Source organism: Festucalex cinctus, chromosome 11, assembly GCF_051991245.1.
Source record: "Festucalex cinctus isolate MCC-2025b chromosome 11, RoL_Fcin_1.0, whole genome shotgun sequence".
Lineage (NCBI taxonomy): Eukaryota > Metazoa > Chordata > Actinopteri > Syngnathiformes > Syngnathidae > Festucalex > Festucalex cinctus.
The window spans coordinates 20203651-20226922 of record NC_135421.1 but is presented as its reverse complement, the minus strand read 5'-3'; the positions used below and the strand labels follow the sequence as shown (position 1 = coordinate 20226922).

Here is a 23272-nt window from a genome sequence, read left to right as displayed (position 1 = left end):
ATGCATTGTAACCTCGACATTCTGCATTTTGAGTTTCTGCACAATTCGTTGCTCTCTAAACGAGCTGAAGGGCAAAATGTACATTTTATCCATGACTGACTTTTGAAAATGTGCACTCGCATGCCTTTCTGTGACTCCTCCAGTTTCGATTGTAACAATAAGTTACTGTTGATGTAAACTTTATTTGTATACTCAAAATGGTTTTGTTCTGGTTTTACTCAGCTTTACTTTTTTCTTTACTGCATGAACGATTTATGTTCCATGTACAGCACTTTGTATACAACAATGCTTGTTTTATTTAATTTGTAATTAGTTTGTATAAAGTTGAGTAGCTGTATTTAACATCCAAAGCACATACCGTTAGCCTGATAGCATAATAACCCAAGTCATTGTTTTATAGTGACAGCAAGTCAAAAACGATTTCAGCAATTTTGCCGTGAGGGTAAAAAGATACTCCGGACTGGCTCTGCTCAAACGGTTATTCAGGAGTTAGACAATGCTGACCTCTAGTGTAGTACGATATATTGCACTGTAGTCTCCAACTTCCAAGGTAAATACTGTACTGTACTTGGCTAACGTATGTATTTTTACTTTTTTGAATGTTACCAAACTTAATGGCATGGTGGGTGTTTAAAAAAATAATAAAAAAAAATACTGCTCATTTTATTTAACGCTACAAACACGAGTAACCTCATAGCGGTTAAATAAAACCGCACGTTTATCCAACTCAATTGGGTCTGGAAGAAAAAAAAACTTAAGTGCAAATGACAGAAGCCAAAACATAATAAAAAGAACACTTTATTTAGCGTTTGTTTTGTTTTTCTTTTTGGTCCAGTAACATGACGTGACTGACTTTTTAAATCATTCAGCTCAATCTGCTCCGAGCAAGACGTCACATACAGTCTAGAGCTACATCATTCATACGCATCTTTCTCTGCAAACGTGGGATACAAATAATTGTGAATACAGCTACCCCAACCACACAGCAAATAAGGGGGTGAGGAAATTATGCAATTTTGTCATAAAGACATACAAATGGTCTTCGTTTTAAATAAACCACTTAGCATCATCTCGAGTCGCACAATGGTAAAAACCGCTTGTGGTGAAAGCCTGGCAGCAAAATGGGGGTAAAAGACAAAAAAAAAGTTAAACAAAAAAGGCAAAAAAGTGGGCAAAAATAGGAACCAATAAACAATTACAACATGAAAAACAATGATGCTGAGGCATCCCCCGAAGAGGAGTCTCTCCACTTAAGAATTATCTCCTCCAGTTTGTTGCTGGAACACGTCGATAGTGTCTTCGTCTTCCATTTCCAACTGTATGACACAAACGAAACATCACATTCATTCATTGCACAACTCGTTACACTTCAGCACCCAAACATTAACTCCACAACTGTTTTAGCTTCCTCATGATGCCATGTTAGAAGCCTCCTGCATTTATGACAAAAAAAATGTGATGATGCATATTGAAACAGTGTCAGCCAAGTCTCAATAACGATAAAAGAGAATATACACTGCAAAGTGATATTAGTTTACGCTTAACATGAAGACCCAGTATGCTAAAAAGGTGTCCAATCTCCATCTGCATTTATGAAACTGCAAAATTGTGTTTAAAAAAAAAAAAAAAAAAAAAAAAAAAAACACCTTACATCCATAGTACTCTCCTTCCACATGACAAAAAAAATGTTACAATACATTTATTGAAAACTCAAAACCAGGTGTCAATGTGTTGGACGTGGATACCCAGCCACCCCCCCAAGGACCACGAGTAACCTGCATACATGTTCTAAAAATAACTCCCCAGCGAAGTGACGTAATGATTTCCTAGTAATGTAGAAATGATTGCTGAAAATCTGGCAAAGGTTTCAAGTCGACTGTTAGTTACCACGATCAGTATTCTGTCTGTATCAGTATTCACACACTCTAAAAACAGTCGGGTCAAAAATAACCCAACTATGGGTCAAAAAATGGACCGATCATCTACTTGGGTTGATTTGACCCAACTTTGATTCAAGACACGTGTCTGCCAACATAAAAAAACTCAGAAATATTGGTCAGATCCTTGACTTGCGTTTAAAATAAAAAAATAAAAAAAATTAAAAAAAATTGGGTCATTTTCTATAAAACAACCGAGAAAGTTGGATCAAATTGACCCAGAAAGTGGATCGATCAAATTTTGATTTGGTTACTTTTGATCCAACTGTTTTTAGAGCGATAGATGAACAATCTGGATCTGGACTTCATCAATGCGATGAACTGTATTGGTAAGTAGACAGACTTTAAAATCCGGGTGTATGGCAGGGCAATTTCAAGCTTAAAACAATGAAAAATTTATTTTTAGGAATGGCATCCTATATTTGTGCAATGATGCTTTTCACTGCAGTTTTTGGCATATAACCTGTGAAAGATTGCTGTATTGCATTATTATCAGTATGGAATAAAATTAAGGATGTGGGTGACCAACCTCTGAAGGTGTGTCCTTCTCATTTATTGGCTGCCCATCAAACCTAAACCTTATCTGACCAATCGACAGTCCCTGTGCAAAAGACAGAAATCACTTCAGGATGTGAGCACAACACAAAATTGGTCAACAGCACCAAGAGTCGCACGTTACCTGCCGTTCACAGTACGCCTTCATGAGTTTGCTGAGAGCAGTGTGCCTCTTGATTTTGAACTGGACCACCGAGCCATCTTGACCGGCCACTTTCAGGTTAACGTGGTCGTTTTCCGTCTTCACTCCTTCCTGCATACACGTAAGACACAACACAAGTTCGTCAGGTACACCTGTGCGGTAAAAGATGAGCGAAATAGCGAGGTGAGGGTGAGTCGGTCTTTCCAGCTGGCCATGCTAACCCATCGGTTAGCATGTTCAGCTAACCCGTGTTGGAACTGGCGCAGAAAGCCACAATGGCGCAAACGAAAGGAGCGGGCTATTGCGTTTTTATCAAGCGGAACGTCGCTCAGAGCCGGAAATATCCTCATAGAATTTTCATTATGACTGAGTTCTGCTAATAAAATGTGTCAAATGTTGCCCATTTAGACAAAATCTGCCAACCTTTGTTTTAGCGCCTGCTGCCTCCCTTCCCAGCTCAGATGCGCCACCCGGACGCAGCCGTGGAAGCGACGCTAGCTTAGCATTAGCATCCCATGCTAGCCAATTAGCTGACCGTTATCTTAGCCCCCAGCGGTTCTCAAACAAACTGGCAGGGCTGCGAACTCACCTTTGGCTTTTCCTCCGACATTCTGGCCCGTGCGAGGCGGTAGGTACGCGTGAATCGAAGGAGGAGACCGACCGTTAATTCAGCCGCGGCGAGGCGTCCGCAGTCTATCCGCCGTCTTGGTCGTTTCGTGCGCGGCAGGCGTGCGCACCGTAATTTAAACTGTAATTCGATCGCGGGGCGTCACGTGATACGATCGGTGGGCGGGCTTCTAGTCGCGGGAGCGCGCGCGGGGATTTGCGCGTGGCCGAGAGGTGGCTAGAATGAATGACTAGTTCTGTTACACTGAGCGGGATGGGTGGCGAATTGGGAAAATTATGGGTGTTGAAACCTTTTGTCAATGTTTTATGCAGACCGTTCGTCTAAACACGCTATTCTGACTAATTTTGTTTGTGGAATATGATAAGCAGCAAAATCTACCAGTTTTCTTCTATCTCGGGTGGCCATTTTGTCACCTACGGTCGACTGAAAATGACATCACAGTTGGTCGGCTCGGGTAACGACCAATCATGGCGTACCTGTTTGTTTGTTTTTTAGTTTGGTCATGTTACACTCACATTCTGCGCTGTAATTGGTCGTGAGCAAATGTGGTGTCATTTTCAGTCAACTGCAAGTGGCAAAATGGCCGCCCCCTCTGCGTGATGAAGGGTGGATTATTATCAGAAGACTACTTTAGACTATTAGGGGTGCATAGAACATTTTATTGTAAACAACATTTTTGGGTTAATTTCCTCCTAAAATGGGGAGTTAAAAAAAATGTGGGCTGTAAAATGTATTTTTTTTTAAATAATTGGTGTCAAAACATCATGGTACGGATACTTTTAATCAGGAAAATTGTGGAAGTAGAACTCTTTCAATTAAGCAAGTAAAAGTTACTTTTTTTCTGGAAAAGTGTGGGTGTACTTGTTCATTTGTAAAACTGAGGGGAAAGTTTAGGCGTTGAATGTTGCAAACAAGAAAAGTGTGGGTGTTTAAATCTTTTTGGTCTGGTGGTATAGACAAGAACAAGTGAAAGTGTGGTAAAAGAGAACACATTAACTCAATTTCCTTATGTGAAGTTGAGCATCCGCGTGGCTAGCTTATGAAAATGCAGCATGCTGAAGATTCAGAGCAGTGCGAGATGAATTTGTGATTTTATTTTCACTCAAGTAATAACATTGGGTATAAACAAACTCAGGTGTGGAACATTATGCAACATCTCAATTGCGCTCTTCAAACATGAAGTTGCCGAACACCACAAACATTTATCAACACGTATTATTTACGTGTTACAACGCCACAGGATTCATACAGTACAAACATGAGCAATGTGAACAATACTGTCATTTCAAATACAAGTTGCCATTTCTTGCTGAACTGTGTTAAATTAGATAATAGTGCAGTGGTCTAAAATAAGTGAAGTAAGGCAAAAAAAGATAAAATTCAAAATAGCAAGAATATATATCAACATCGTAAACTTTTTTTTTTTTTTTTTTTGGTAAACAAATACAATCAAAGTAAAAGATCACAGTTTAACATACAACTCCATCTTCATGTTAAATTGGAGCGGAACATTCTCCACCTGCATAGATGCCTCCTCACTTCAGATACGACAACTGCTACTTTGCAGTGGAGTAACTCAATTGCAGAGGTAAGGCATTTACTTGTCGTCCATGCGCAAGTAGGGATTAAGACCTGGAAAGAAAAAGCACACAATGAATGCCAAGTTTTTGTGTTTTGCTTATCACTTTACACCAGAAGAGGGCACTGCAGGCTTGTTGAATGCCGTTATTTTCAAACCCGCTTGTCTTTCCCTTGAACATTTCTTACTTTTTTTTTATGTTGGGGGTCAAACTGACACCACTTAGAAGGACAAACATTTCTATTAAATTGGAACTATGTGTTTTATGTCTACTGTTATTTTCATGTAAATTGTTTAATGCTTTTCAATAGTTTTTTTTTTTTTACATGTTGGTCCACTTTATTTGTATTTTTCTAATTAAAAAATAAATAAATAAATAAAAATACATTATTTTAAATGTATGTTTTGTATAACCGTCCATCCATTCATTTTCTTGTCCGCTCACTCAATGGCCTCCGAGCTAATGTACTCAAGAAGGAACAAATATGAGAAACCAAATGGGGCTGACCATATTTCTGTCGTATTTTGTCATGCCTCTGCTGCATTTCCATCCTCCTGTGGCGACAGAAACAAAACACCAAAGTGACAAACAGGCTTTACTCGTACAGATACAGAAGCGTATGTATTTAGTTAAATGGACATTTATTTACCTTTCTTTCTGACGGGCGTTCCTCGCACGGGTTTGCTGCATGGCCCTTACATCTTCATCGTCGTCACTACAAGATAAGATTGCAAAAGTGTCGTGTTTTGGGGTTAATAATTGATTGAAACCCGGAACATTTGCAACCCACTGTCCTTTAAAAAAAAAAAAAAAAAAAAGAAATGTGTTCTACAATAAGAAAAATATCATTTTTACAGTATTGTTGTTTATCAGCAGTAACATAAATGAATAAAAATGTAAATAATAAAACAGTTTGAAATCATGATTTCATGCTTCAGCACTCATTGACCTTGTTCTCAATCTGTTGTGTACACCATGGCCACCAGGGGGTAGTATAATACGCAAAAGCAGCGTGTTTCACACCTACTAATCAGTAATCCGTAATAATATATATATATTGCCGATGAGTTTGGGCAGCAAAAATAATCAAATTTTAATTGTCATCACAATTTTGTCAGCCACGATTAAATAAAACCTGATCAGGTCAGCGAACCAGTAGCTAGTCAGCAGCCACCAGGGGGCAACGCGTGGGGAAGGCTTCATTATTCTAGCAAGTGATGTTAAACAAGATGAAACCATGTTTTTTCACGTTAGCCCTTTGTAAATTCTATATTCTCATTTAAAAAAAAAAATGTTATACTATCATGTGTTGTTGCATCATTTTCTGTTAATTATTTTGCTGCTTGAAGGATTGACATTGATGCTAGTTTCCGTAAGTCTGTTTTGCAACTTGTGCTAACACTAAGCTAGCGGATGTATTGCTCTTTTGTTTAAAGGGATACTTCACTTATTTAGCCCATTATAGCAATAAAAAGTTAATATTATGTCTATAATTAATTTGATACTTTCATTATTTTTCACATACAATTAGTAACTTTAAAAACACATTTTGCAACTTGCTGTCGATTGAAAATGGCATGACAAGGGCTCAGGTAACCAATCACAGCTCACCTGTTTTCTAGGTTTGGTCATGTGACATTCACAAGCTGAGCTGTGATTGGTTACCTGAGCCCTTGTGATGTAATTTTCAGTCGACAGCAAGTTGCAAAATGTCTTTTTAAAGGTACTAATTGGACATGAAAAATAATGAAAATATCAATTTTTTTATAGGCAAAATATTAATGTTTGACTGCCAAAAATGGCTAAATAAATAAGGTGTCCCTTTATTGTGAGGTTTGGATATCGTTACATCCCTACTATCTGCTCCTGGTTGTGAAATTCACTGCCACATGTCTACTTGTTCATAACTAAAGATAAAAAACAAACAAAAACAATCCAAGTTGAAGAATGTCAAAAGCGTCCTTTTCTATGAACGTGAAAAAAAATGTTTAGCCACTCGTGTTTGATAAGTGTGAAGAAAAGCGAGTAGATTACAGCGGGGCCTTTGGAGACGGGCCGTATCAGCCTCGACAAATAACAAACCATTGTGTACCCCCCTCCCAGCTGCGGTCACATGACTCACCTGACTCGCTGACGCCGGCGGCGGCGGCAGCAGCAGCACAGGCAGCACACGAGGACGGCCAGCAGCAAAACGCCACACAGCACACCCAGCGTGATCATCAGCGTCTCGAAGTTGACTACAACGCAAACGCAAAATTATTTCGCAGCATACGTGACTATGAGTCGCTCAAATCCAACTCCGTTTTGGCGTAAATCTAATCAAATTATGAAATTTTTTTTAAGAGATAAAGTAATTAAAAAAGGAATAAAATTGATAATGCAATCTAAAAATGCTAATTAAATGTAATTGAACAATGAATGTAAGAAAACTGTAAAACAAAACAAAAAAGTTCATATGAAATTATATTATCTAATTAAAAAAATTAAACAATAAATGTAAACAAATCAGTAACTACAATAAAACAAATAAAATATAAGACAATTACAAAAAGTAAATGTAATAGACAAATAAAACGTAATCTATATAGCAACATTAAAAATGTCAAGTTAATACAAATCAATAAAAAAAAAAAAATACACTTTTAATGTAATTAATATTACAAAATACAAAGAACAAGACTGTAAAAAGAAATAAATACATTAACATTTAAAAAATGATCAAGAATAAAAAAATTCAGTAAATATAAATAATAAAAATGCTAATAAAAATGTAATTAAATGTTATAAAATAGCTATTAAAAATAATGACAAGAAACAGCAAGAGAAACACAAATACAATAAAACATTTAAAAATACTAAAAGTAAAATAAAAACAAAAGTAAAAATTTAAACAAATTGTAACTTAAAAATGAAAAAAAAAATCATGCAAATGTAAGGGGGGGAAATGCAACAAATAATATTAAAAAACATTGAAAAGGTATCAAATATAAATAGAAAATAACATGAAAATAATGGCAATAGCGAATAAAGATTAACAGCAGCAATTAAAAATATAAAAACAATTTCCAATCCCATTCATCCCATAAGGAAAAACGGACCTATGACAATGGTTACCTGTTTCCACACATGCATGGCAGTTAACAGTACAATAATGCCTCAGCCTGTTGACAAAATATTTCACATGTCAAGAACCCGCATGTTAATCCTTCCGGTGGCGTGTCTTACCCCAGCACAGGCCCCATCTGGCATCACTGAGGGGACACACGCTTTTCGGGGGCAGGATGTTCTTCGCGGGGTAGTCCAGGCACTGCTTGTTGGGAGCGCACCACAAACACTGCAATACAGTATGCAAATATTCAACATGTCTGCAGTAACACAAACATGAACACGCAGTATTGGTACATCGAGTACATACTTACAGATGCATCCTGCAGACATTGCGCACAGCTGCTGTTGGACTTGGAGGCACACGACACTGCAACTGACACAAAAACAACAAAAGAAATAAAACGAGCATTTGAAGTTCAGATGTTCTAGTAGGCTTTTCCTGGTTTTTTTTGTGTGTGTTTGTTTTGCTTACTAGCCGTAGCCCGAAGGTTTTAGGCTTATACTGTGGCTGCTATTTTGAACTGTTCATAATTCCTTCCAACTTGAGTACAGTTGCTTCAGTTGCAACTGATTTCCCAATATATTTCAGATGTACTAGTAGGCTTTTCCTGATAATCTTGATTTACACCATTTTTACGCCGAATGTGCATACTGTCTGTCTGCTATGATATGCTGCCATATGCCAACTGGCACAAATGGGCATATTTCAATGGCTATCTGGAGATTGCTTTGATGTATTGTGATGTGGCCATTGCCACCTAGGCTATATTTGCCTGCTATCAGACTTTTTAGGCCATATTGTGGTGGCCTTACCAGAACCAGCACTGTCTCCGTATAATCAATATTTGACATTTTGTGGGCTGTTTCTTGTCCATTCAGTCCATTCCTTATTGAAAGATTTAACCTGACTCACAACAAATTTGCAGTGAAAAGGATCAATAATGACTGAACATTTTAAGTGGATTTAAAAAAATAAATAAATAAATAAAAATCAATAGATACCTGTAAATAGCAATAACATGTTGATTTAATCATAAACCTGGGCTATGTTTAATGTAGAACCCAGTCAAGAGACTTTGGTGTTTTTGTTTTTTTACATACATTTTTCTATAGCGGGAAAAAAAAAGAAGTTTTTTTTATTTATTTTTTATCTAGTGTGAAAAAGTACGAGTCACATGACTTAAGAAGTCATGGGGAGGATTAATGGGTAGGGTTGAAAATTGTGAAACACAACTAGGTCAGTTCGTTGTCAAACACCATGTACTGTACAGTAAAGTATTATTAGGTCTAAAGCTCAAACTATAAACTAGTCGTATTAAGTTGTTAAACCTAAGCTAAGATTTTAAGAGTGTCGCATTCAATAAATAAAAAAAACAGTTTCACCATTAACTTCACTTGGTTTAACTTTAAAACAAAACGCTTGTTGTCGTGACCGCGAATTTGTAGCAAAAGCCAGCTAACAAACAGACCAAAAGGCGTTACACTGCTGTCATGAGACCCACAAAAAAAGCGCAATAAGCGTTGAAAGTGTGTCCAGAAACTCACCGGCAGGAGGAGAGGTCGTTATTTGTCCCTGGGTGGTGACGAGGCCGAACAAAAGGAAAACAAAGACGCCGTAGGAGGCACACATTGTGTGGACGACGGAGGAGTGAAATTCTCGTGGAAATAACGATTGCCAACTGTTGCCGCTGTTTAGGCAGAGTGAGAGAGAGGGAAGGGTGACGTCACTTCCTGATTGGTCATCAAAGAGTTTTTTTTTATTTTTTTTTCATCATCAAAGAGCTGCGAAGCTTCGAAACGACTTCGGTTTCGCTATCATTTTGGATAGAGGCGTTTGTTAGCATTAGCTCAACACGGTTAACTTCCATGTTGTGTCACAGACAACGTTGCAACTTTTAACATATTGTTTGGCTTAGTTTAATTTAAAAACAAAAGGAAAAACGTGACCTATTTTGAATAAAAGAGTATTCTAATAAAGAATGGAAAGAAAATCAAAACAGGATTTAAATGATATTTCAAATCAAGCGTCTTTTGGCACTTTTGAAACTAAAAGGATAAACAAAAAACAAACGTCATAAATGTCATTTTCTCCAAACTTCTTTTTGGACCACAAATGCAAATTATTTCAATTTGGGATATTTATACTGTAGATTTATCTTTTTGTACTGCATTTTTAAAATAAAAAGCTCCAACAACCTTGTTCTCAAAATGTACATGGTTATAATTTTGTAAATTTTTCGTCATACATATTCGAAAATCTACCCCAGTAAAGAATAACAATTATCATTCATTTCCAAATGAAGACATTTTGGTGTACTGGTAGTTCGTTCATGTCTAGTATGGGATGCACAGAGGGGGGGACGACAAGAATAAAACATTCATTGAAACTGTTTGAAATACAATAATTTATTAAAGCATCTTTAATATAAAACATTTTTTCAATGATTTTGTATTTGCTTCTACTGGAAAACAATAAGGTGAAGATACAGTCATCATTCATGGCAACGTCCATCAAGAGTCTGGTGTGGCCGCCGGCAGCTGACCAGATCTGCACCACTATGACAGAGGAGGATGACGAAGGATGTGAGGTGTATACTAAGTTCAATCTATATGTTTGGATTGCTATCATCATCATCACCATCCTTCTTATTATTAGGAATGGCATGTAAGCTGTGATCTGACTGGCATATAAGGAGGGCAAGTTTTAATATCAGACAATTGCTTAACTACAAGGCACACAATTGAGCACATTAACAGCTTATGTACGTATTTTCCCACGAATGCCATGTGTGCCCGAATGTATTTCGATCATACAGGCAAAACTGCAGCTGAGATTATTTTCAAATCCATCCATACTGCAAATAAATAAATACCCCACCCTCCTCCACGTGGCCTAAAAAACACACTAGCAACACTTTTAGTATCCACGCACATACACACTGAAGCTACCGTTTTAGGCTAATTCTGCAATTAGTGTCTTGGCAAAAGTGCAGTGGTTATCTCAATCATCGGTTCGCCGCACTTGCTTCTTTCATACTCGGGACGAAGTTAAAGGCCACGGCTGCATGAGAACAAGTCAAGTGATGAGTCCAAAATAGCTGTCAGTAAGGCAAGCTGTCCCAGTTACATACGCACATGCACCTGAGGGAATCTCCATTCAAGGAGAACATTCATTAAAGGAGTGAAATGTCCACTTGAGAGAAAAATAATAATAATTTGCAAACAGTATTTCCTCATATAGTGGCCAGAAAGGTGCTTCATCACGCAACTGCAAATTGGGGCAGGCATCTAGGAGAGATTTAAAAGTATTGCTTTGGCGCCATCTTGTGGTTATTATAGGCAGTTATCTATGTTTTTGAGGGAAGGTATCAATTACTTATGGATTTTTATTTGCAGCAGGGCTTGTTTTTGTTGTTGTTTTTTTTAATATTAGGGCCCAACTGATTAATTGGCCAGTCAATTAAATCATCTGATATGCTCTTTTTACATGTTCTGCCTGTAATTCATATTTTATTGCTGCAAAAGTTAACAAAAATAGTTATTTTGTTTATTATACTGAATTTTTAATTAATAATCAGATTAATCAGTTATCAGAACGTTATCCTGCCAAATATCGGAATTGGTATCAGCCTAAAAAAAAACATCTGCACTATTTATTTTTTTTTCCCGGTAGGGGTCACTATTTGAGGAATTACGGTATATTATGAAACATAGTTTGGTACGCCAACTTGACCTTGCTTATTAAAATCTAAACTAAAATCGAAATAATGTGAAAAGGGACCAGTGTACATATTCCAAGCGACATTCAAAGCTTCAAATGGTGCAATTTTTGTTTTTGTTTTTCTTCGATGATTCCTTGTCACAATTACTCTTTTTGCGCTGATTTGTTCCTCTTGTTGGTTGCTCCCAATATGTTGAAGCACAGTACTGGACTTGATCCTCGACCCGTAAATCATCTGATCCAGTTGCTGCCGTAGCTGGACACGGACTTAACGCTGCATCGTTTCTTCACGATCATGTTGATGTAGGCTTTCATGATCTTTGTGATCTCACCAACCTGAAAATGAAATCCATAAAACGCAGACTTCACATCGCAATTTTTCATTTTTTTTTTTTTTTGGCAGAATTTCTTCTCAGTATACTGTGCAAGTGAGTACCTGTGGCGTGTCAAAGAACATTTCCCTCTCATCCACGGTGATCTTGTACGTGCAGGGCTGCGGAGCGCCGAAGAATATGATGTGCTCGTAAGGGAAGGTCTCCAGTGGTTTGGGCTCTCCTCGTTTGTACACCGACACGTTTTCAGCGCTCACGCTCAACCAAAGATCGTGCGGGAAGCCTCCCTCTTTGCACTGTACACAATCATGCGCGAGATATGACGCAAGCCCAACTTGAAACCGTAAACCTTTTTATAAGTGGATGAGATGAGTTGACTGACCTCCACATCAAACAGCGTGGATCCATAGCCGGTCCACTCCTTGACGATGGTCATGTACTTGAGCATGGCCTGGTGCTGGAGCAGCCCGTGCAGGCGGCACCACTTCTCCACGATGCTGGCCCTGGTAGCCGACATCTCCTCCTTGATCCACATCTCCAGCATCTGCTCCTCCTCCACGCGTTGCTTCTTCAGCGAGCCCGTCTTCAAGCCTCGCCGCAGGGTCCCGTCCAGGAAGCTGGTCCTGCGCCGCTCCAGGGTCTGGCCGGAACCCGAGGCCGCCGCGCTCACCTTGGTGTACTGCAGGATGCGAGCGCGCAGGCGGCCCACGGGGTAGACGCTCTCCAGGTTCCACGCCGCCCGGGTTTTGTCGCCGTGGAGGAACTGCAGGCGCAGGGCGGCCAGGTGCTGCAAAGTCTCCTCGCGGGCCGGGAAGTGGCCTCGGGTTAAGCTCTCGTGGGCCTGACGGGACAGGAAAACGAGTTGACAGGTCAGCGCTCGATTCCTCCTCACATGATGTTCGGGTGTTTCGTAAATATACGGGGTAAGTAAACGGATTTTGTGCGCCATAATGCATCACACATTTTCAATGAGAGTCAGTATTTCTAGTACTTGTACTGTTTTTACTTTCACAGATGTGCAAGTTAGCCATGCCACGGACACTAACGCACACCATAGATGATGACTTTTGAACTTTGCACCAATAACAATCCTCATGGTGTTTTTCCTTTTTGTCCCGGAGGACCCAAACTCATAATTTTAAAAAATAGTTTGGAATGTGGACTCTTTGCGTCAGTCCATCTCAATATGGACACCACAGCATTGATCCTATTCATTAGCCCTTCTATTGTAATATGTATCATCATCATTGTATATGGTTTCACAGTTACAACACATTTGCTCCCAAAAACATATAAATACGTTCTATTTTAAATATTACCATGGTCTCAAAGACGTATTTATACTTTTTTTTTTTTATTTTATAGAGCATACAAAAGGCTTTGATGCAGCCTCTGAACTGAAGAGCACGCTTGAAGCAATGGTAGATATTACAAAAAGAACCAGCAGGTGGCAGCAGAGTATAAGAGATCAACCAGGGCCATGTTGCAACAAGCTCTTTTCCCCACTGTTTTAAACAGGTTGTGGGGGTTTGCTTCAGTGATATATTTTGTGAAATTGTGAAAATATTTGCATAATTCAAATTCAATAATTGTAAATATAAATTAAAAAGGTCCTGAATTGTCTTAAAGTGCAAAAAGTCAAGTCCTTCAAAAATGTAAGAAAATATTTTCAAATTCATGCGAACAGTAAATTTCAAGAAAACAGTAAGATAAAAAAAATGGGCCTGTAAAATTCTATTTTCTTATGAATTTATGGGAAAAAGAGATGTTCAACTAATCAATTCATGGTTTTATGAATCGATATTAGGCCTTAAAAGGAAAATTTATTCGATATCAAATTTTTTATTATTATTTTTTTTAACCCAACCCTAGTTACATCATCACTCTTGAGGGAAACCTGAAGGACAAAAATGAGTTGAACACCCGTGAAACTGACCTGCTCAAACATGAAGGCAAACTCCACCCCCTCCGTTGGCATGCTCTCCACATCCAGGAAGCAATAGAGTTTGAAGTAGAGCTTCCACTGGCCTTCGTCCTCGGCTTCTTCACTTCCAGCCAATCTAGTGACAATGTCAAAAAAACCAAAAACGTTAACAGTTGGAATGTCCCGTTTCATTTCCCGGACATGTCACCACCACCTTTCGAATTTGGCCAGCACGTCCGCCACCAGCACCCTGCTTTCCACAGCTTTGTCAATAGAGTTGTTGTGCTCAAAGAGAGCAAACATGTTCCTGCTGTCCTCCATGGCCAGACCTCTGATCAGCTTCTCCACCACCTTACACAAAAATAAGCCCCACCCCAAAGGTCATTTCAACCGTTTGGAAGTTTTGCTGATTTCAATACGAAAACGTATTAATACCTCGCCGGCAGTGGTGTGCGAGTTAATGGAGATCTTGCAGGAGCCTCCCCCGTGACAGTAGACTGTGGTGGTCATTTCCTGTCTCGTGAGAAGTGCGATGATTTCCTCTTGGGAGGGGACAAATTCTCTGGTCTTGGTCTTCTTCAGAGACTCGCTGATGAAATGCGCAAACATTTCGATCTCAGTCCCTGGGAACAGCTCCTTTATCCTACAGTCACACACAGGAGGAGGATACTTGTGTTTAAAAAAAATAAATAAATAAATAAATAAATAAAAAATAAATAAATAAAATAAGCATATGAGAGCAGCTGAACTTTATTTGGGGTTTATCAGAAGTATTAGAAATGGTGGCAGGTGTGTGCTGACTCCTATTTAAGATGAATTTGGATGTGTTTGGTACATTCTAAAGTAATAGTCACATCCACAGTTCTCAAACTAAATTATCTGTTTAATTTTACTTTTGTTCTAGAAATTATTTTTTAAAATGGGATACTTGACTCATTTAGCCATTTTCAGCAGTAAGAAGATAATATTCTTTATTTTTCATTACTGGCTTTAAAAACACGTTGCCACTTGTCGACTGAAGATGACATCACGCCGAACAGGTAACGACCAATCAGGGCTCAGTTTGCTAATGTAACACGACTAAACCGAGAAAACAGCTGAGCCGTGATTGGTTGTTACCTGAGCTCAGAGCACCTGTGATGCCATTTTCAGTCGACAGCAAGCGGCAAAATTAGTTTTTAAAGGTATTAGTTGCATGTGAAAAATAATGGCGTTATAAAATTAATTCTAGACAAAATATTAACTTTTTACTGTCAAAAATGGCTCAATGAGTCACGTATCATGTAATGGTGGAAATTGTATTAAAATTATTATTATTATTATCCATCCATTTTCTTGACTGCTTATTCCTCACAAGGGTCGCGGGGGTGCTGGAGCCTATCCCAGCTGGCTTCGGGCAGTAGCCGTACTAGGCGGGGTACACCCTGAACTGGTTGCCAGCCAATTGCAGATTATTATTATTATTGTATTAAAATTTGTCATTATTTTAAAAAATGGCAATTTTTTAAAACCACTGTAAATAAATAAATATGCTAGTACCAATAAGGATTTTCTTTCTAATTTTACAAATTATATTTTATATGTATTTCATATTTTGAGATCGTGTTACATATTAGAAGAGAAAAAGAGAACATTTATTCAATTCAATTTATCTGTACGTGCTGTATGTAACGAGTATTGGCATTAAAAATCATTTTATCCTCAACTCTATGGATAGGACATATTTTGGTTATACGAATTGCATCATTGGCATTAATTCTCCCTGTTTCACGTGCCTCCAAGTTGCTTGTGTTGTTCCGCTTTTACAAGTTCCCCAGATCTTTCTTTCTGGCATGTGTGATATGTTCAACACGCCATCAGAAAAATAAAGACTTATGTAATGACACCCGAAAACTTAAATTAGTGAGCGTGTGTGTCGCACCGTTTGAGGTGAAACTTGAGGTAGCGCAGGATGCCGCGGCTGGGCAGGAAGGTGCAGGTCATGCAGGTGAGGAGGTGCCAGTGGGCGCGGTTGGCGGGGCTGTTGGGGTGCGGCACGTGATTGGTCTGCTTGATCAGCTGACAGTAGACCTCATCTCGGAGCGGCCGCAAGTCCTGACACGTCTGCAGGATCCCCTGGATGATGGGCACGGGGTCCGAAACGGCCTCCATCTCTTGCAGGGAGTTGAAGATCTTCACGGCTTCGTCTTGCAGGCTGGTGTAACCCTTCTCCTTTTGCACTGGAAGCGACAGATGGAGGGACATTTGAATTGGAGAGCAACAGGTAAGGATCCCTCAACCAAGCTACACGTATGCCATTACTGTACACAAATTAATTTATTGCTTGTAATTATATATATATATATATATATATATATATATATATATATATATATATATATATATATATATATATATTTATTTATTTTTTTTAAATAAATAAATGAATAAATAAATAAATACATGAAAAAAGGACAAAAAAACATATTTATGCACAAAAATAACTGCATATTAAATCACAATAATAATACTGAGAAAAGTATTAAATTGCAAATATGAGGATTCCTCCAGGCAACATTTAAGAATCTGAAATACCTAATAAACCGATGCCGTATAACCACAAAAAAAAAAAAAAAGCCATATCCAAATGTCAGCAACTCACAGTGGATGCTGACATCCCCGTAAGGCAAAGGTAGGAGTGGTGAGTGCAAAGGATGCTGCGTGTATCTCAGGATGGGGTTCCTCCAGTACGTCTGCTCCACCGCCTCCACATTCAAACTGTTCTCCTAAGAAACAGGAAAACGGTCGCTCAGTATTTCCAGCATTGCGTCAAAGTCAGAAACAGTACACACGTCACCGCAGTACATCCAGTAAGATGGCCGGAAGCAAACAAGAGTGTTTTCACAACACACATAGTGAGTGAGTGAGTACCTCACTTTACTACACACACTGTCCCTGCCACAGACTTGCATGACTGAAAAGAGTTGTTTCAAGCATATTATTGTTACGCAACTGTAATGTATTAGTGTTGCCATAAGAGCACAAAAAGGCCTACCTTGATGTCCCTAATGAGTTGCTGAGTCGGCGTTTCGATGGGCACTTTGCTGTCAATGGCTCCCTGTATGGCGTTTGTCCAGCGCATGGCTTCGTTCAGCATTTTGGTGTACAGGCGGTAAGAGTGTTTGCGTCCGTGGATGATGATGTTCCAGTAACCTGCGATAGGAAGGGAGATATGTCACAATTGATTAGCAGAGGGGCTTGTGTTTAGGTGAAAATTGTTACTTTCATGTGCAATACATTCTTTATTTACTAACCAGTATCTTTGAAGACCTTTTCGTCAGGTTGGACCACAGAACACAGACTATTGAGGACCAGAGTTCCCAATTTGGAGGCACTACGCTCGGATGACTTGTAGTAGTCCAGGGAGTTGGTGGTGAGGACGAACCAACGCTTCTTCAGCTTTAGAGACGTGCTTTTCACCCCCGACTTCATCTCTTTTTGCAGCCAGCCTACAGGAAGAAAGAACATGACATTACACTATTTCATGTTATTATTGTTGATATAGTCTTACCTCTGACGATAAATTCCTGTCCATCCCCTCTGGAGTCTCCCTTGGATTTTTGCAGCAGGCCGATCCAGTGGTGCATCTCCTCGGGCGTGTCCGTGTTGCAGTGGATCACCCGGTTGGCGGTGATGATCACAAATGAGTTTGGTCTAGAAAAGACACAAAAAACAGGTTGCTTTATTATATGCAGTAATCAGTACGCAAACATTTATTCAGTTTACTTGTCCAGTGGACCCCCGCTGTTTGTGGTGGAAATGGACCGGGCCGGCACATGAATGGTGAATATCCATGTGCAATTGATGCCCATTGAAATGCATTGAGAGGGAAAAAATGAAATTCTTTATATATTTTTTACACCCAAAAGATGCTTCAAGAAATGCTGATAATCCATCAGTGTGCGAAAAATTGGGGTTTGGCTCCCCGTAAAAATAAAAATAAAATTAAATCAAAACAACAGAAACTACTAATAACAAAAATTATTACCAGTTTAAAAAATATAGATTTTTTTTTTTCAGCGCAATGACAGGCATCAATTATGCACTAATTTTTGCTTTTTATGGCCTGGCCCAGTCCCTATAAAGAACTAAAAACAGAACTGAAAAATAGAGATATATAAAAAAAAAAAAATACAATATAGTATTTTATATTTATTGTTATTTTAGGTATGAATATTTATGTGTGGAATATGTTTACAAACTATATAAAATTAAAGGCCTTTTCCCAATAGTGTGCTTAGTTCTCTCCATGGTTCAGTATTTAATGTCCGTAACCACCACAATATGAGGAAATATATTACAGATTACAATTTCTGGACCATGCTCACCTGTCAGGGTTGTCTGACGCACAAACCGAATCAATCAAGCCGACATCTAGCGTGCCCTGGACAGACAAAAAGAAAGGTAAATACAACTATGCTTCGTAATGATAACGCATATCAACAAAATGTTAACTATGAATAAATTTGATGTTCAACACAGTAAGTTCCTTGTCTAATAAAGGGATAACCGCAATGAAAATGACTATAAATTTCATGAACATGTTTAATCTTCATTATTATTGGTCAGAATTGAGGCTGAAGTTGGAGCCCAGTAAAGAGCGCAAATTGGTGGGGAGGGGGATTAAATCAAAGACGACTAACCACAGCATTCTTTGGGTTGGCCTGTTCATGGTGCATCTCCGTAAGCTGCTCCGGACTGGCGCTGTGGACCCGACTCAGCACGCTGAACCAACCACTGGATGGGACCACGGGGAGTTCAGGAAAGTAAACAAGAGGGAAAATGTCAGAACAGTTAATTGGAAAATGATATAGCATGACTTTCCATTGGCAATGACAAGGAGGAGGAGGAGAAGACGCGATTCAATGTACTGGGCAGTACCTGGCATCTTCTGGAGATTCTGCATAGATGTGATAAGTCCTCTCCTCAGTGACAATGTTGAGTGCATTTTCCTTCTCATGATTGTCCACTATCTCCCTGTAGGGGAGCCAAAGATAAACCAATCATCAAGTTCTGTCAACGTGAGTCCTCAAATAGCAACATTGAAGCTAAAAATAGCATTACTTACTTGGCCGCGCGCACGTCAATGGTCCCTTTGAGCTTCTCCTCGCTGTCGTTTTCAAAGTACATGAGCTTGGAGTCCCGCAAGACGAACCAGCGCATCTTCCAGTTTCGGCGCGACAACGTGGACATTCCGCCACCTTTCTTGTAAAGCCAACCCGACTTGACCGAGTCCTGCTTGGCCCGGAACCACATGAAGGTCTCGTCTTTTAGCACGCACCAGCGGCGACGCCATGGGATCATAAGGCCACCTGGAAATGGAAGAAGGAAATATTTGAAGTGAATTTCAACTTAAAATAAAAAAATCCGTAAAAATCCGTACTGCTTGTTGGAACCATTAATCCCCTTAACACTGCATTTCCTGACCCTGACGAAGAATGGGGAGGTGAAGTTGATTTTTTTTTTTTTTAATTACTTTTCTGAACGGGTGAAGCACCTAGCTAAAGCACCTAGCACGTTTTGACATTTTCTCATAACTAAGAGCTGGTGTAATACCAAGACTGACCTATGGGAGGCAGCACAGTGCCTCAGGAGTTGCCGGAAATTACAAAGAAGAAATAGAAGAAGGTAGCTAATTGTTAGTTGATCTGGTAGCTGTATTACAGTTTCTAACACTTCTCCTTGTTATTTTTATTGTGGTAAATAACTCAATTGTTGTCGGTTCTTCTGATGTGAGATTTCAGTACAAAAAAAAAAAAGGATTTTGTAACACCACTAACTCTTCATATAGAGGTAGCCGTGGAAGTAGGGTGGCCCGGCGCCATTCAGCAGATGCAGCCTGCCGTTGGAAACCTCCTCATCCGTGTCCACGTAGCCGTCATTGTCGTCGTCGCTGTCGATGAACTGCAACAAAAGACCACAGATGTTTTACCCTTGGTGTGCCTTTTGACTTTTTTTGGCGTGCGTACAAGAAACTTTGAATAGATCTGTGCACCTGCAAGTTCTAATCTGTGCCAAAAATAACTTGTTTTTTTTTTTCCCACTCATGTGGAGAACAAAAAGCTTTCCTCCCTTTGACACGTTTTGATTTGACAGCATAAGAGAATTTTAAGGCGTGTAACAGCAACAAACTCCCACCATTTTCACTGTCAATACTAAGGATAGCACATTTGACTACATTTACTTGGACTATAGTTGCCATTGTATGGATGTTGTTCTTATAATGCGAATAATTAACACCGCCCTCATGCCACTTCATGGTGGCAAAGCACTACTTTTTCCATTAGACGGAGCCGTACCCTGTCCTAAATAAAGCTCCTACCTTCATTTCAACATAGCTCCTTGGCACCAAAAAATACTTTTATGCCATTATATACATTTCTTGGCAATAATATGGTATATTGTGACGTTGCTAGTCTAAATATTACATTCCGATTAATATTACATTTGTGGGAGCATCCATTTTGCCACTTGCTGTCAACTGAAGATGACATCACAGTTGCTCAAAGGTAACTAACAACCAATCACAGATCAGCTTCAGAAAAAAGGTGAGCTGTGATTGGTCGTTTCCTGAGCAACTGTGATGTCATCTTCAGTGGACAGAAAATGGCAAAAAGGCCACCTTCTGATTGATACAAACTGCTGGATTTTGCTGCTAATTAACGTGATGTTAACCAATTTTAGACTTTTGGAGTATTAGGGCTGCATAGAACATATTATTGTCAAGAATTTTTTTTATTATTTAGTTGTTTTTTTTTGGGGGGTGGGGGAATTTGTTGGCTTCCCCTTTAGCAGATATTGAAAATAAATGTTGTGGTTGTTTTAAATATAAGTGCATTTATCTTTGTGTTATGTTTAGCTTTAAAGTAAAGTTCAACTGGTGTAGCAATAAATAGCTTGAAGTCTCCTATTTGAAGAATTGCTCACTATCTACCAAACTACCTCTTGCTGCAAAGTGAATGGAATTAAATTCTTGTTCTCACCGAGTCCGAGCTGCCTTTGTAGGAGTCCAGGCTGTTGTGGGTGCAGGACGATTTGCGTAGCACCTCCTCATCCGTGATGTGACCACCGTCGATGCTCGCACCCGAGCTCCCGTGAGCCTCCTCAAACTCCTCCTGGTCATAGTCCGACTCGCCGTCTGGCAGGTTGGAGCAGGATGCCTGCTGGCTCAGGGGCTCTGAGTGTGAACCCTTGTCGTTGGTGACCGCAAGAGGAGGAGCAGAGCAAGGAATTTGGGAGTCTGGGATACGGTTGAGTCCATCGGAAGGAGGGCTGACTAAGAGTCCCTCTGAAAATGCCGGCGGAGGAGGGGGGAGACTTTGGAATATGTCCTTGTCCAGGGGAACTGGAGCTAGTGGGGGAAAGTCAGGCAGAGGAACGCACTCGTCCTCCGCGTGGAAACCCTCGTCCACCTCCTCCTCGGCCAGAGGAGCGGTGGATTCGGTCGGGTCGTGGAGGTTCTCCTCGCTAGACAGCGACGGCTCCAAAGCGCCAAAGTCCAAAAGCTCCAGGAATTCCGTAGCCACGCGGGATGCCTCCTTCTCCAGTCGATAGATCTCAGCTTCCCGCATCTGGCGCAGGTCCTCGCGGGAGATCTCGCCGAGAAGAGACACGCCATCCTCCTGCTGCCTCTGCAGGCGTTCGATTTCTCTCTCCAGCCGCAGGATCTCCTCCATCTGACGGCTCTCCTCATCGGTGGTGTGGTTGTAAGACACGGTCTGAGACATAGTAATGATAGATGATGGCGACAATAATCAGTTTCATGTTTCTATAATGGTTTCTTGAGAAAGTTTGACTAAAACCGAATCGTTGCCAATCCAAATCCATATTTCACATTTAATCAGTTCCAGATACACAAAACTATTATCAGTTTTTTTGTCATCCAGCGTGTTTTTTTTTTTTTTTAAATCAAATGGTTGCAACTCGGAACTTTCTTTCATAATGCGTAAAATGTAGGTGTGTGCAAAAAAAAAAAAATCGATTCTCGTTTAGTACGATTAAGAATCAATTTTAAATCTCACAGAATCAGTTTTATTTAAATTATTTTACACGGTCTTGCCCTTTTTTGTGTATGTGTGTCTTTATTGGAAGCGCTTTTGATGTTGTACATTATTTAGCCACTTAGGGGCAGTGTGGCTCTGATACACCGTTAAGTTGTAGCCACATTAGAGAGTAGAAGGAAGAAGTCACAATCAAGTTATGCCAATAAAAGTTTTTTTTTTGCCGCGCAGGAAGAGCATATGCCGGTGAGTAATGTTAACATGCTTCTCTGTACACATTCCTGAAGAGTTTTGTATGAATAGCCATTATTTTGAGGGATAAAAGTGCCGCGAGTAGCATGCTAATTAGCATTAGCGAGTCAGACTGGAGTAGCTCATGACGATTCTTTGCACATCTATAAATTGAAGTAGAAATCATTGTCAATCAAATCATTTTGAATTGAAAATCGATTCTGAATCGATTCGCAGACCCCAAAAATCGGAATCGAAACGTGAGACAGTCAAAGATTCCCACCCTTAGTAAAAAGGGTTCAACATACATACGGCAAGGCATAGCCACAATGGCAGTTTTTATTCACAATTAAAAAAAAATAACAAGCCTCCAGGTTTGCTCGGCAAAACTCGGGCAAGTTAGAGGAACAACATTGGTGTAACATCCTGTCTAAAGTCTGGCCTTCAAAATAAAAGCACAACTGTACAATCACAACTTCAGTGCACTTTCTTTAAGTCTATGGTGGCTTATTTAGCAGTCACATTCAAAATTATTTTGTGCTTGTTTATTGAGTGCAATTCTGTGATTCTCAGTGTGAAATGGATATTATTACATACTGCTACGAAGCCTCCCTCTAGTTGTACGAGAAAGAATCACTGCCTAGGTACAGTTCAACTGTATTAAACTTGTACATTTATACAGCTAAGTGAAGACTGTGGCGCATAAATATGCGTGACCAATCATTGACCATTCTGGAAAATCATAAATAGTAAGTAGAAAGTGAAAAAGGAGCATTAAGTACATACCAAGGGCACTGCATTACTCCCACATATGCTTTTTAAATTCCAATTTCCCTTTTATGAAGTACTAAAATGCACAGATGACTAATGTTCTGTGTCAGCGTTTCCCAACCTTTCTTTAGCCAAGGCACATATTTTACATCTCATGGTACACCACCAAAAAAAATGTCACGAAAGTACTGAAATAGTGATTTTCGTCGTAAGAAAGTATTTCATCATTCTACCCGTCACGAGGAAATAGATAAAAACAGATACATGATTTGTCATAAATGTATATTTCTTAAACTAATTCAGT

The 23272-nt window shown here is 39.4% G+C and overlaps 3 protein-coding genes across 5 annotated transcripts in view; all 3 read right to left on the bottom strand.

The window, feature by feature from the left end:
* Positions 1-782: 782 nt before the first annotated feature.
* On the bottom strand, positions 783-3390 carry LOC144030615 (small ubiquitin-related modifier 3-like). The gene is made up of 4 exons (XM_077537057.1): positions 3224-3390; positions 2617-2745; positions 2467-2538; positions 783-1316 (listed from the first exon to the last, which is right to left on the bottom strand). Exons 1-4 carry the CDS (start codon positions 3242-3244, stop codon positions 1251-1253), a joined length of 288 nt encoding a protein of 95 aa, XP_077393183.1. The 5' UTR covers positions 3245-3390; the 3' UTR covers positions 783-1250.
* Positions 3391-4334: 944 nt separating this feature from the next.
* LOC144030614 (pituitary tumor-transforming gene 1 protein-interacting protein-like) lies at positions 4335-9666 on the bottom strand. Its single transcript, XM_077537056.1, has 7 exons — positions 9496-9666; positions 8262-8323; positions 8068-8176; positions 6965-7079; positions 5492-5557; positions 5350-5396; positions 4335-4894 (listed from the first exon to the last, which is right to left on the bottom strand). The coding sequence occupies exons 1-7, from the start codon at positions 9578-9580 to the stop codon at positions 4860-4862; spliced, it is 519 nt and encodes a 172-aa protein (XP_077393182.1). The 5' UTR covers positions 9581-9666; the 3' UTR covers positions 4335-4859.
* Positions 9667-10336: 670 nt separating this feature from the next.
* myo10l3 (myosin X, like 3) overlaps positions 10337-23272 on the bottom strand; it is a 56413-nt gene continuing 43477 nt past the window's right edge. For all 3 annotated transcript variants that reach the window (XM_077536720.1, XM_077536721.1, XM_077536722.1), the window contains 17 exons: positions 20950-21684; positions 19747-19870; positions 19035-19278; positions 18848-18943; positions 18610-18703; positions 18295-18350; positions 17478-17620; positions 17221-17415; positions 16962-17119; positions 16569-16692; positions 15849-16146; positions 14363-14570; positions 14142-14278; positions 13940-14063; positions 12386-12844; positions 12108-12299; positions 10337-12007 (listed from right to left, as the gene is read on the bottom strand). In XM_077536720.1, the coding sequence (XP_077392846.1) occupies positions 11903-12007; positions 12108-12299; positions 12386-12844; positions 13940-14063; positions 14142-14278; positions 14363-14570; positions 15849-16146; positions 16569-16692; positions 16962-17119; positions 17221-17415; positions 17478-17620; positions 18295-18350; positions 18610-18703; positions 18848-18943; positions 19035-19278; positions 19747-19870; positions 20950-21684 (3492 nt within the window). In that variant the 3' untranslated portion in view covers positions 10337-11902. The remainder of the gene's footprint in view (positions 12008-12107; positions 12300-12385; positions 12845-13939; positions 14064-14141; positions 14279-14362; positions 14571-15848; positions 16147-16568; positions 16693-16961; positions 17120-17220; positions 17416-17477; positions 17621-18294; positions 18351-18609; positions 18704-18847; positions 18944-19034; positions 19279-19746; positions 19871-20949; positions 21685-23272) is intronic.

Excerpts from the sequence above, each read along its gene's own strand:
- LOC144030615 (XM_077537057.1), bottom strand. The coding sequence starts at position 3,244 with ATGTCGGAGGAAAAGCCAAAG. Across the intron at positions 2,746-3,223 it reads TGTCGGAGGAAAAGCCAAAG|GAAGGAGTGAAGACGGAAAA; the intron begins GTGAGTTCGCAG and ends ACGTGTATGCAG. Across the intron at positions 2,539-2,616 it reads AGGCGTACTGTGAACGGCAG|GGACTGTCGATTGGTCAGAT; the intron begins GTAACGTGCGAC and ends TCTTTTGCACAG.
- LOC144030614 (XM_077537056.1), bottom strand. The coding sequence starts at position 9,580 with ATGTGTGCCTCCTACGGCGTCTTTGTTTTCCTTTTGTTCGGCCTCGTC. Across the intron at positions 8,324-9,495 it reads AACGACCTCTCCTCCTGCCG|TTGCAGTGTCGTGTGCCTCC; the intron begins GTGAGTTTCTGG and ends TTTTTGTGTCAG. Across the intron at positions 5,558-6,964 it reads CGCCGGCGTCAGCGAGTCAG|TGACGACGATGAAGATGTAA; the intron begins GTGAGTCATGTG and ends CTTATCTTGTAG.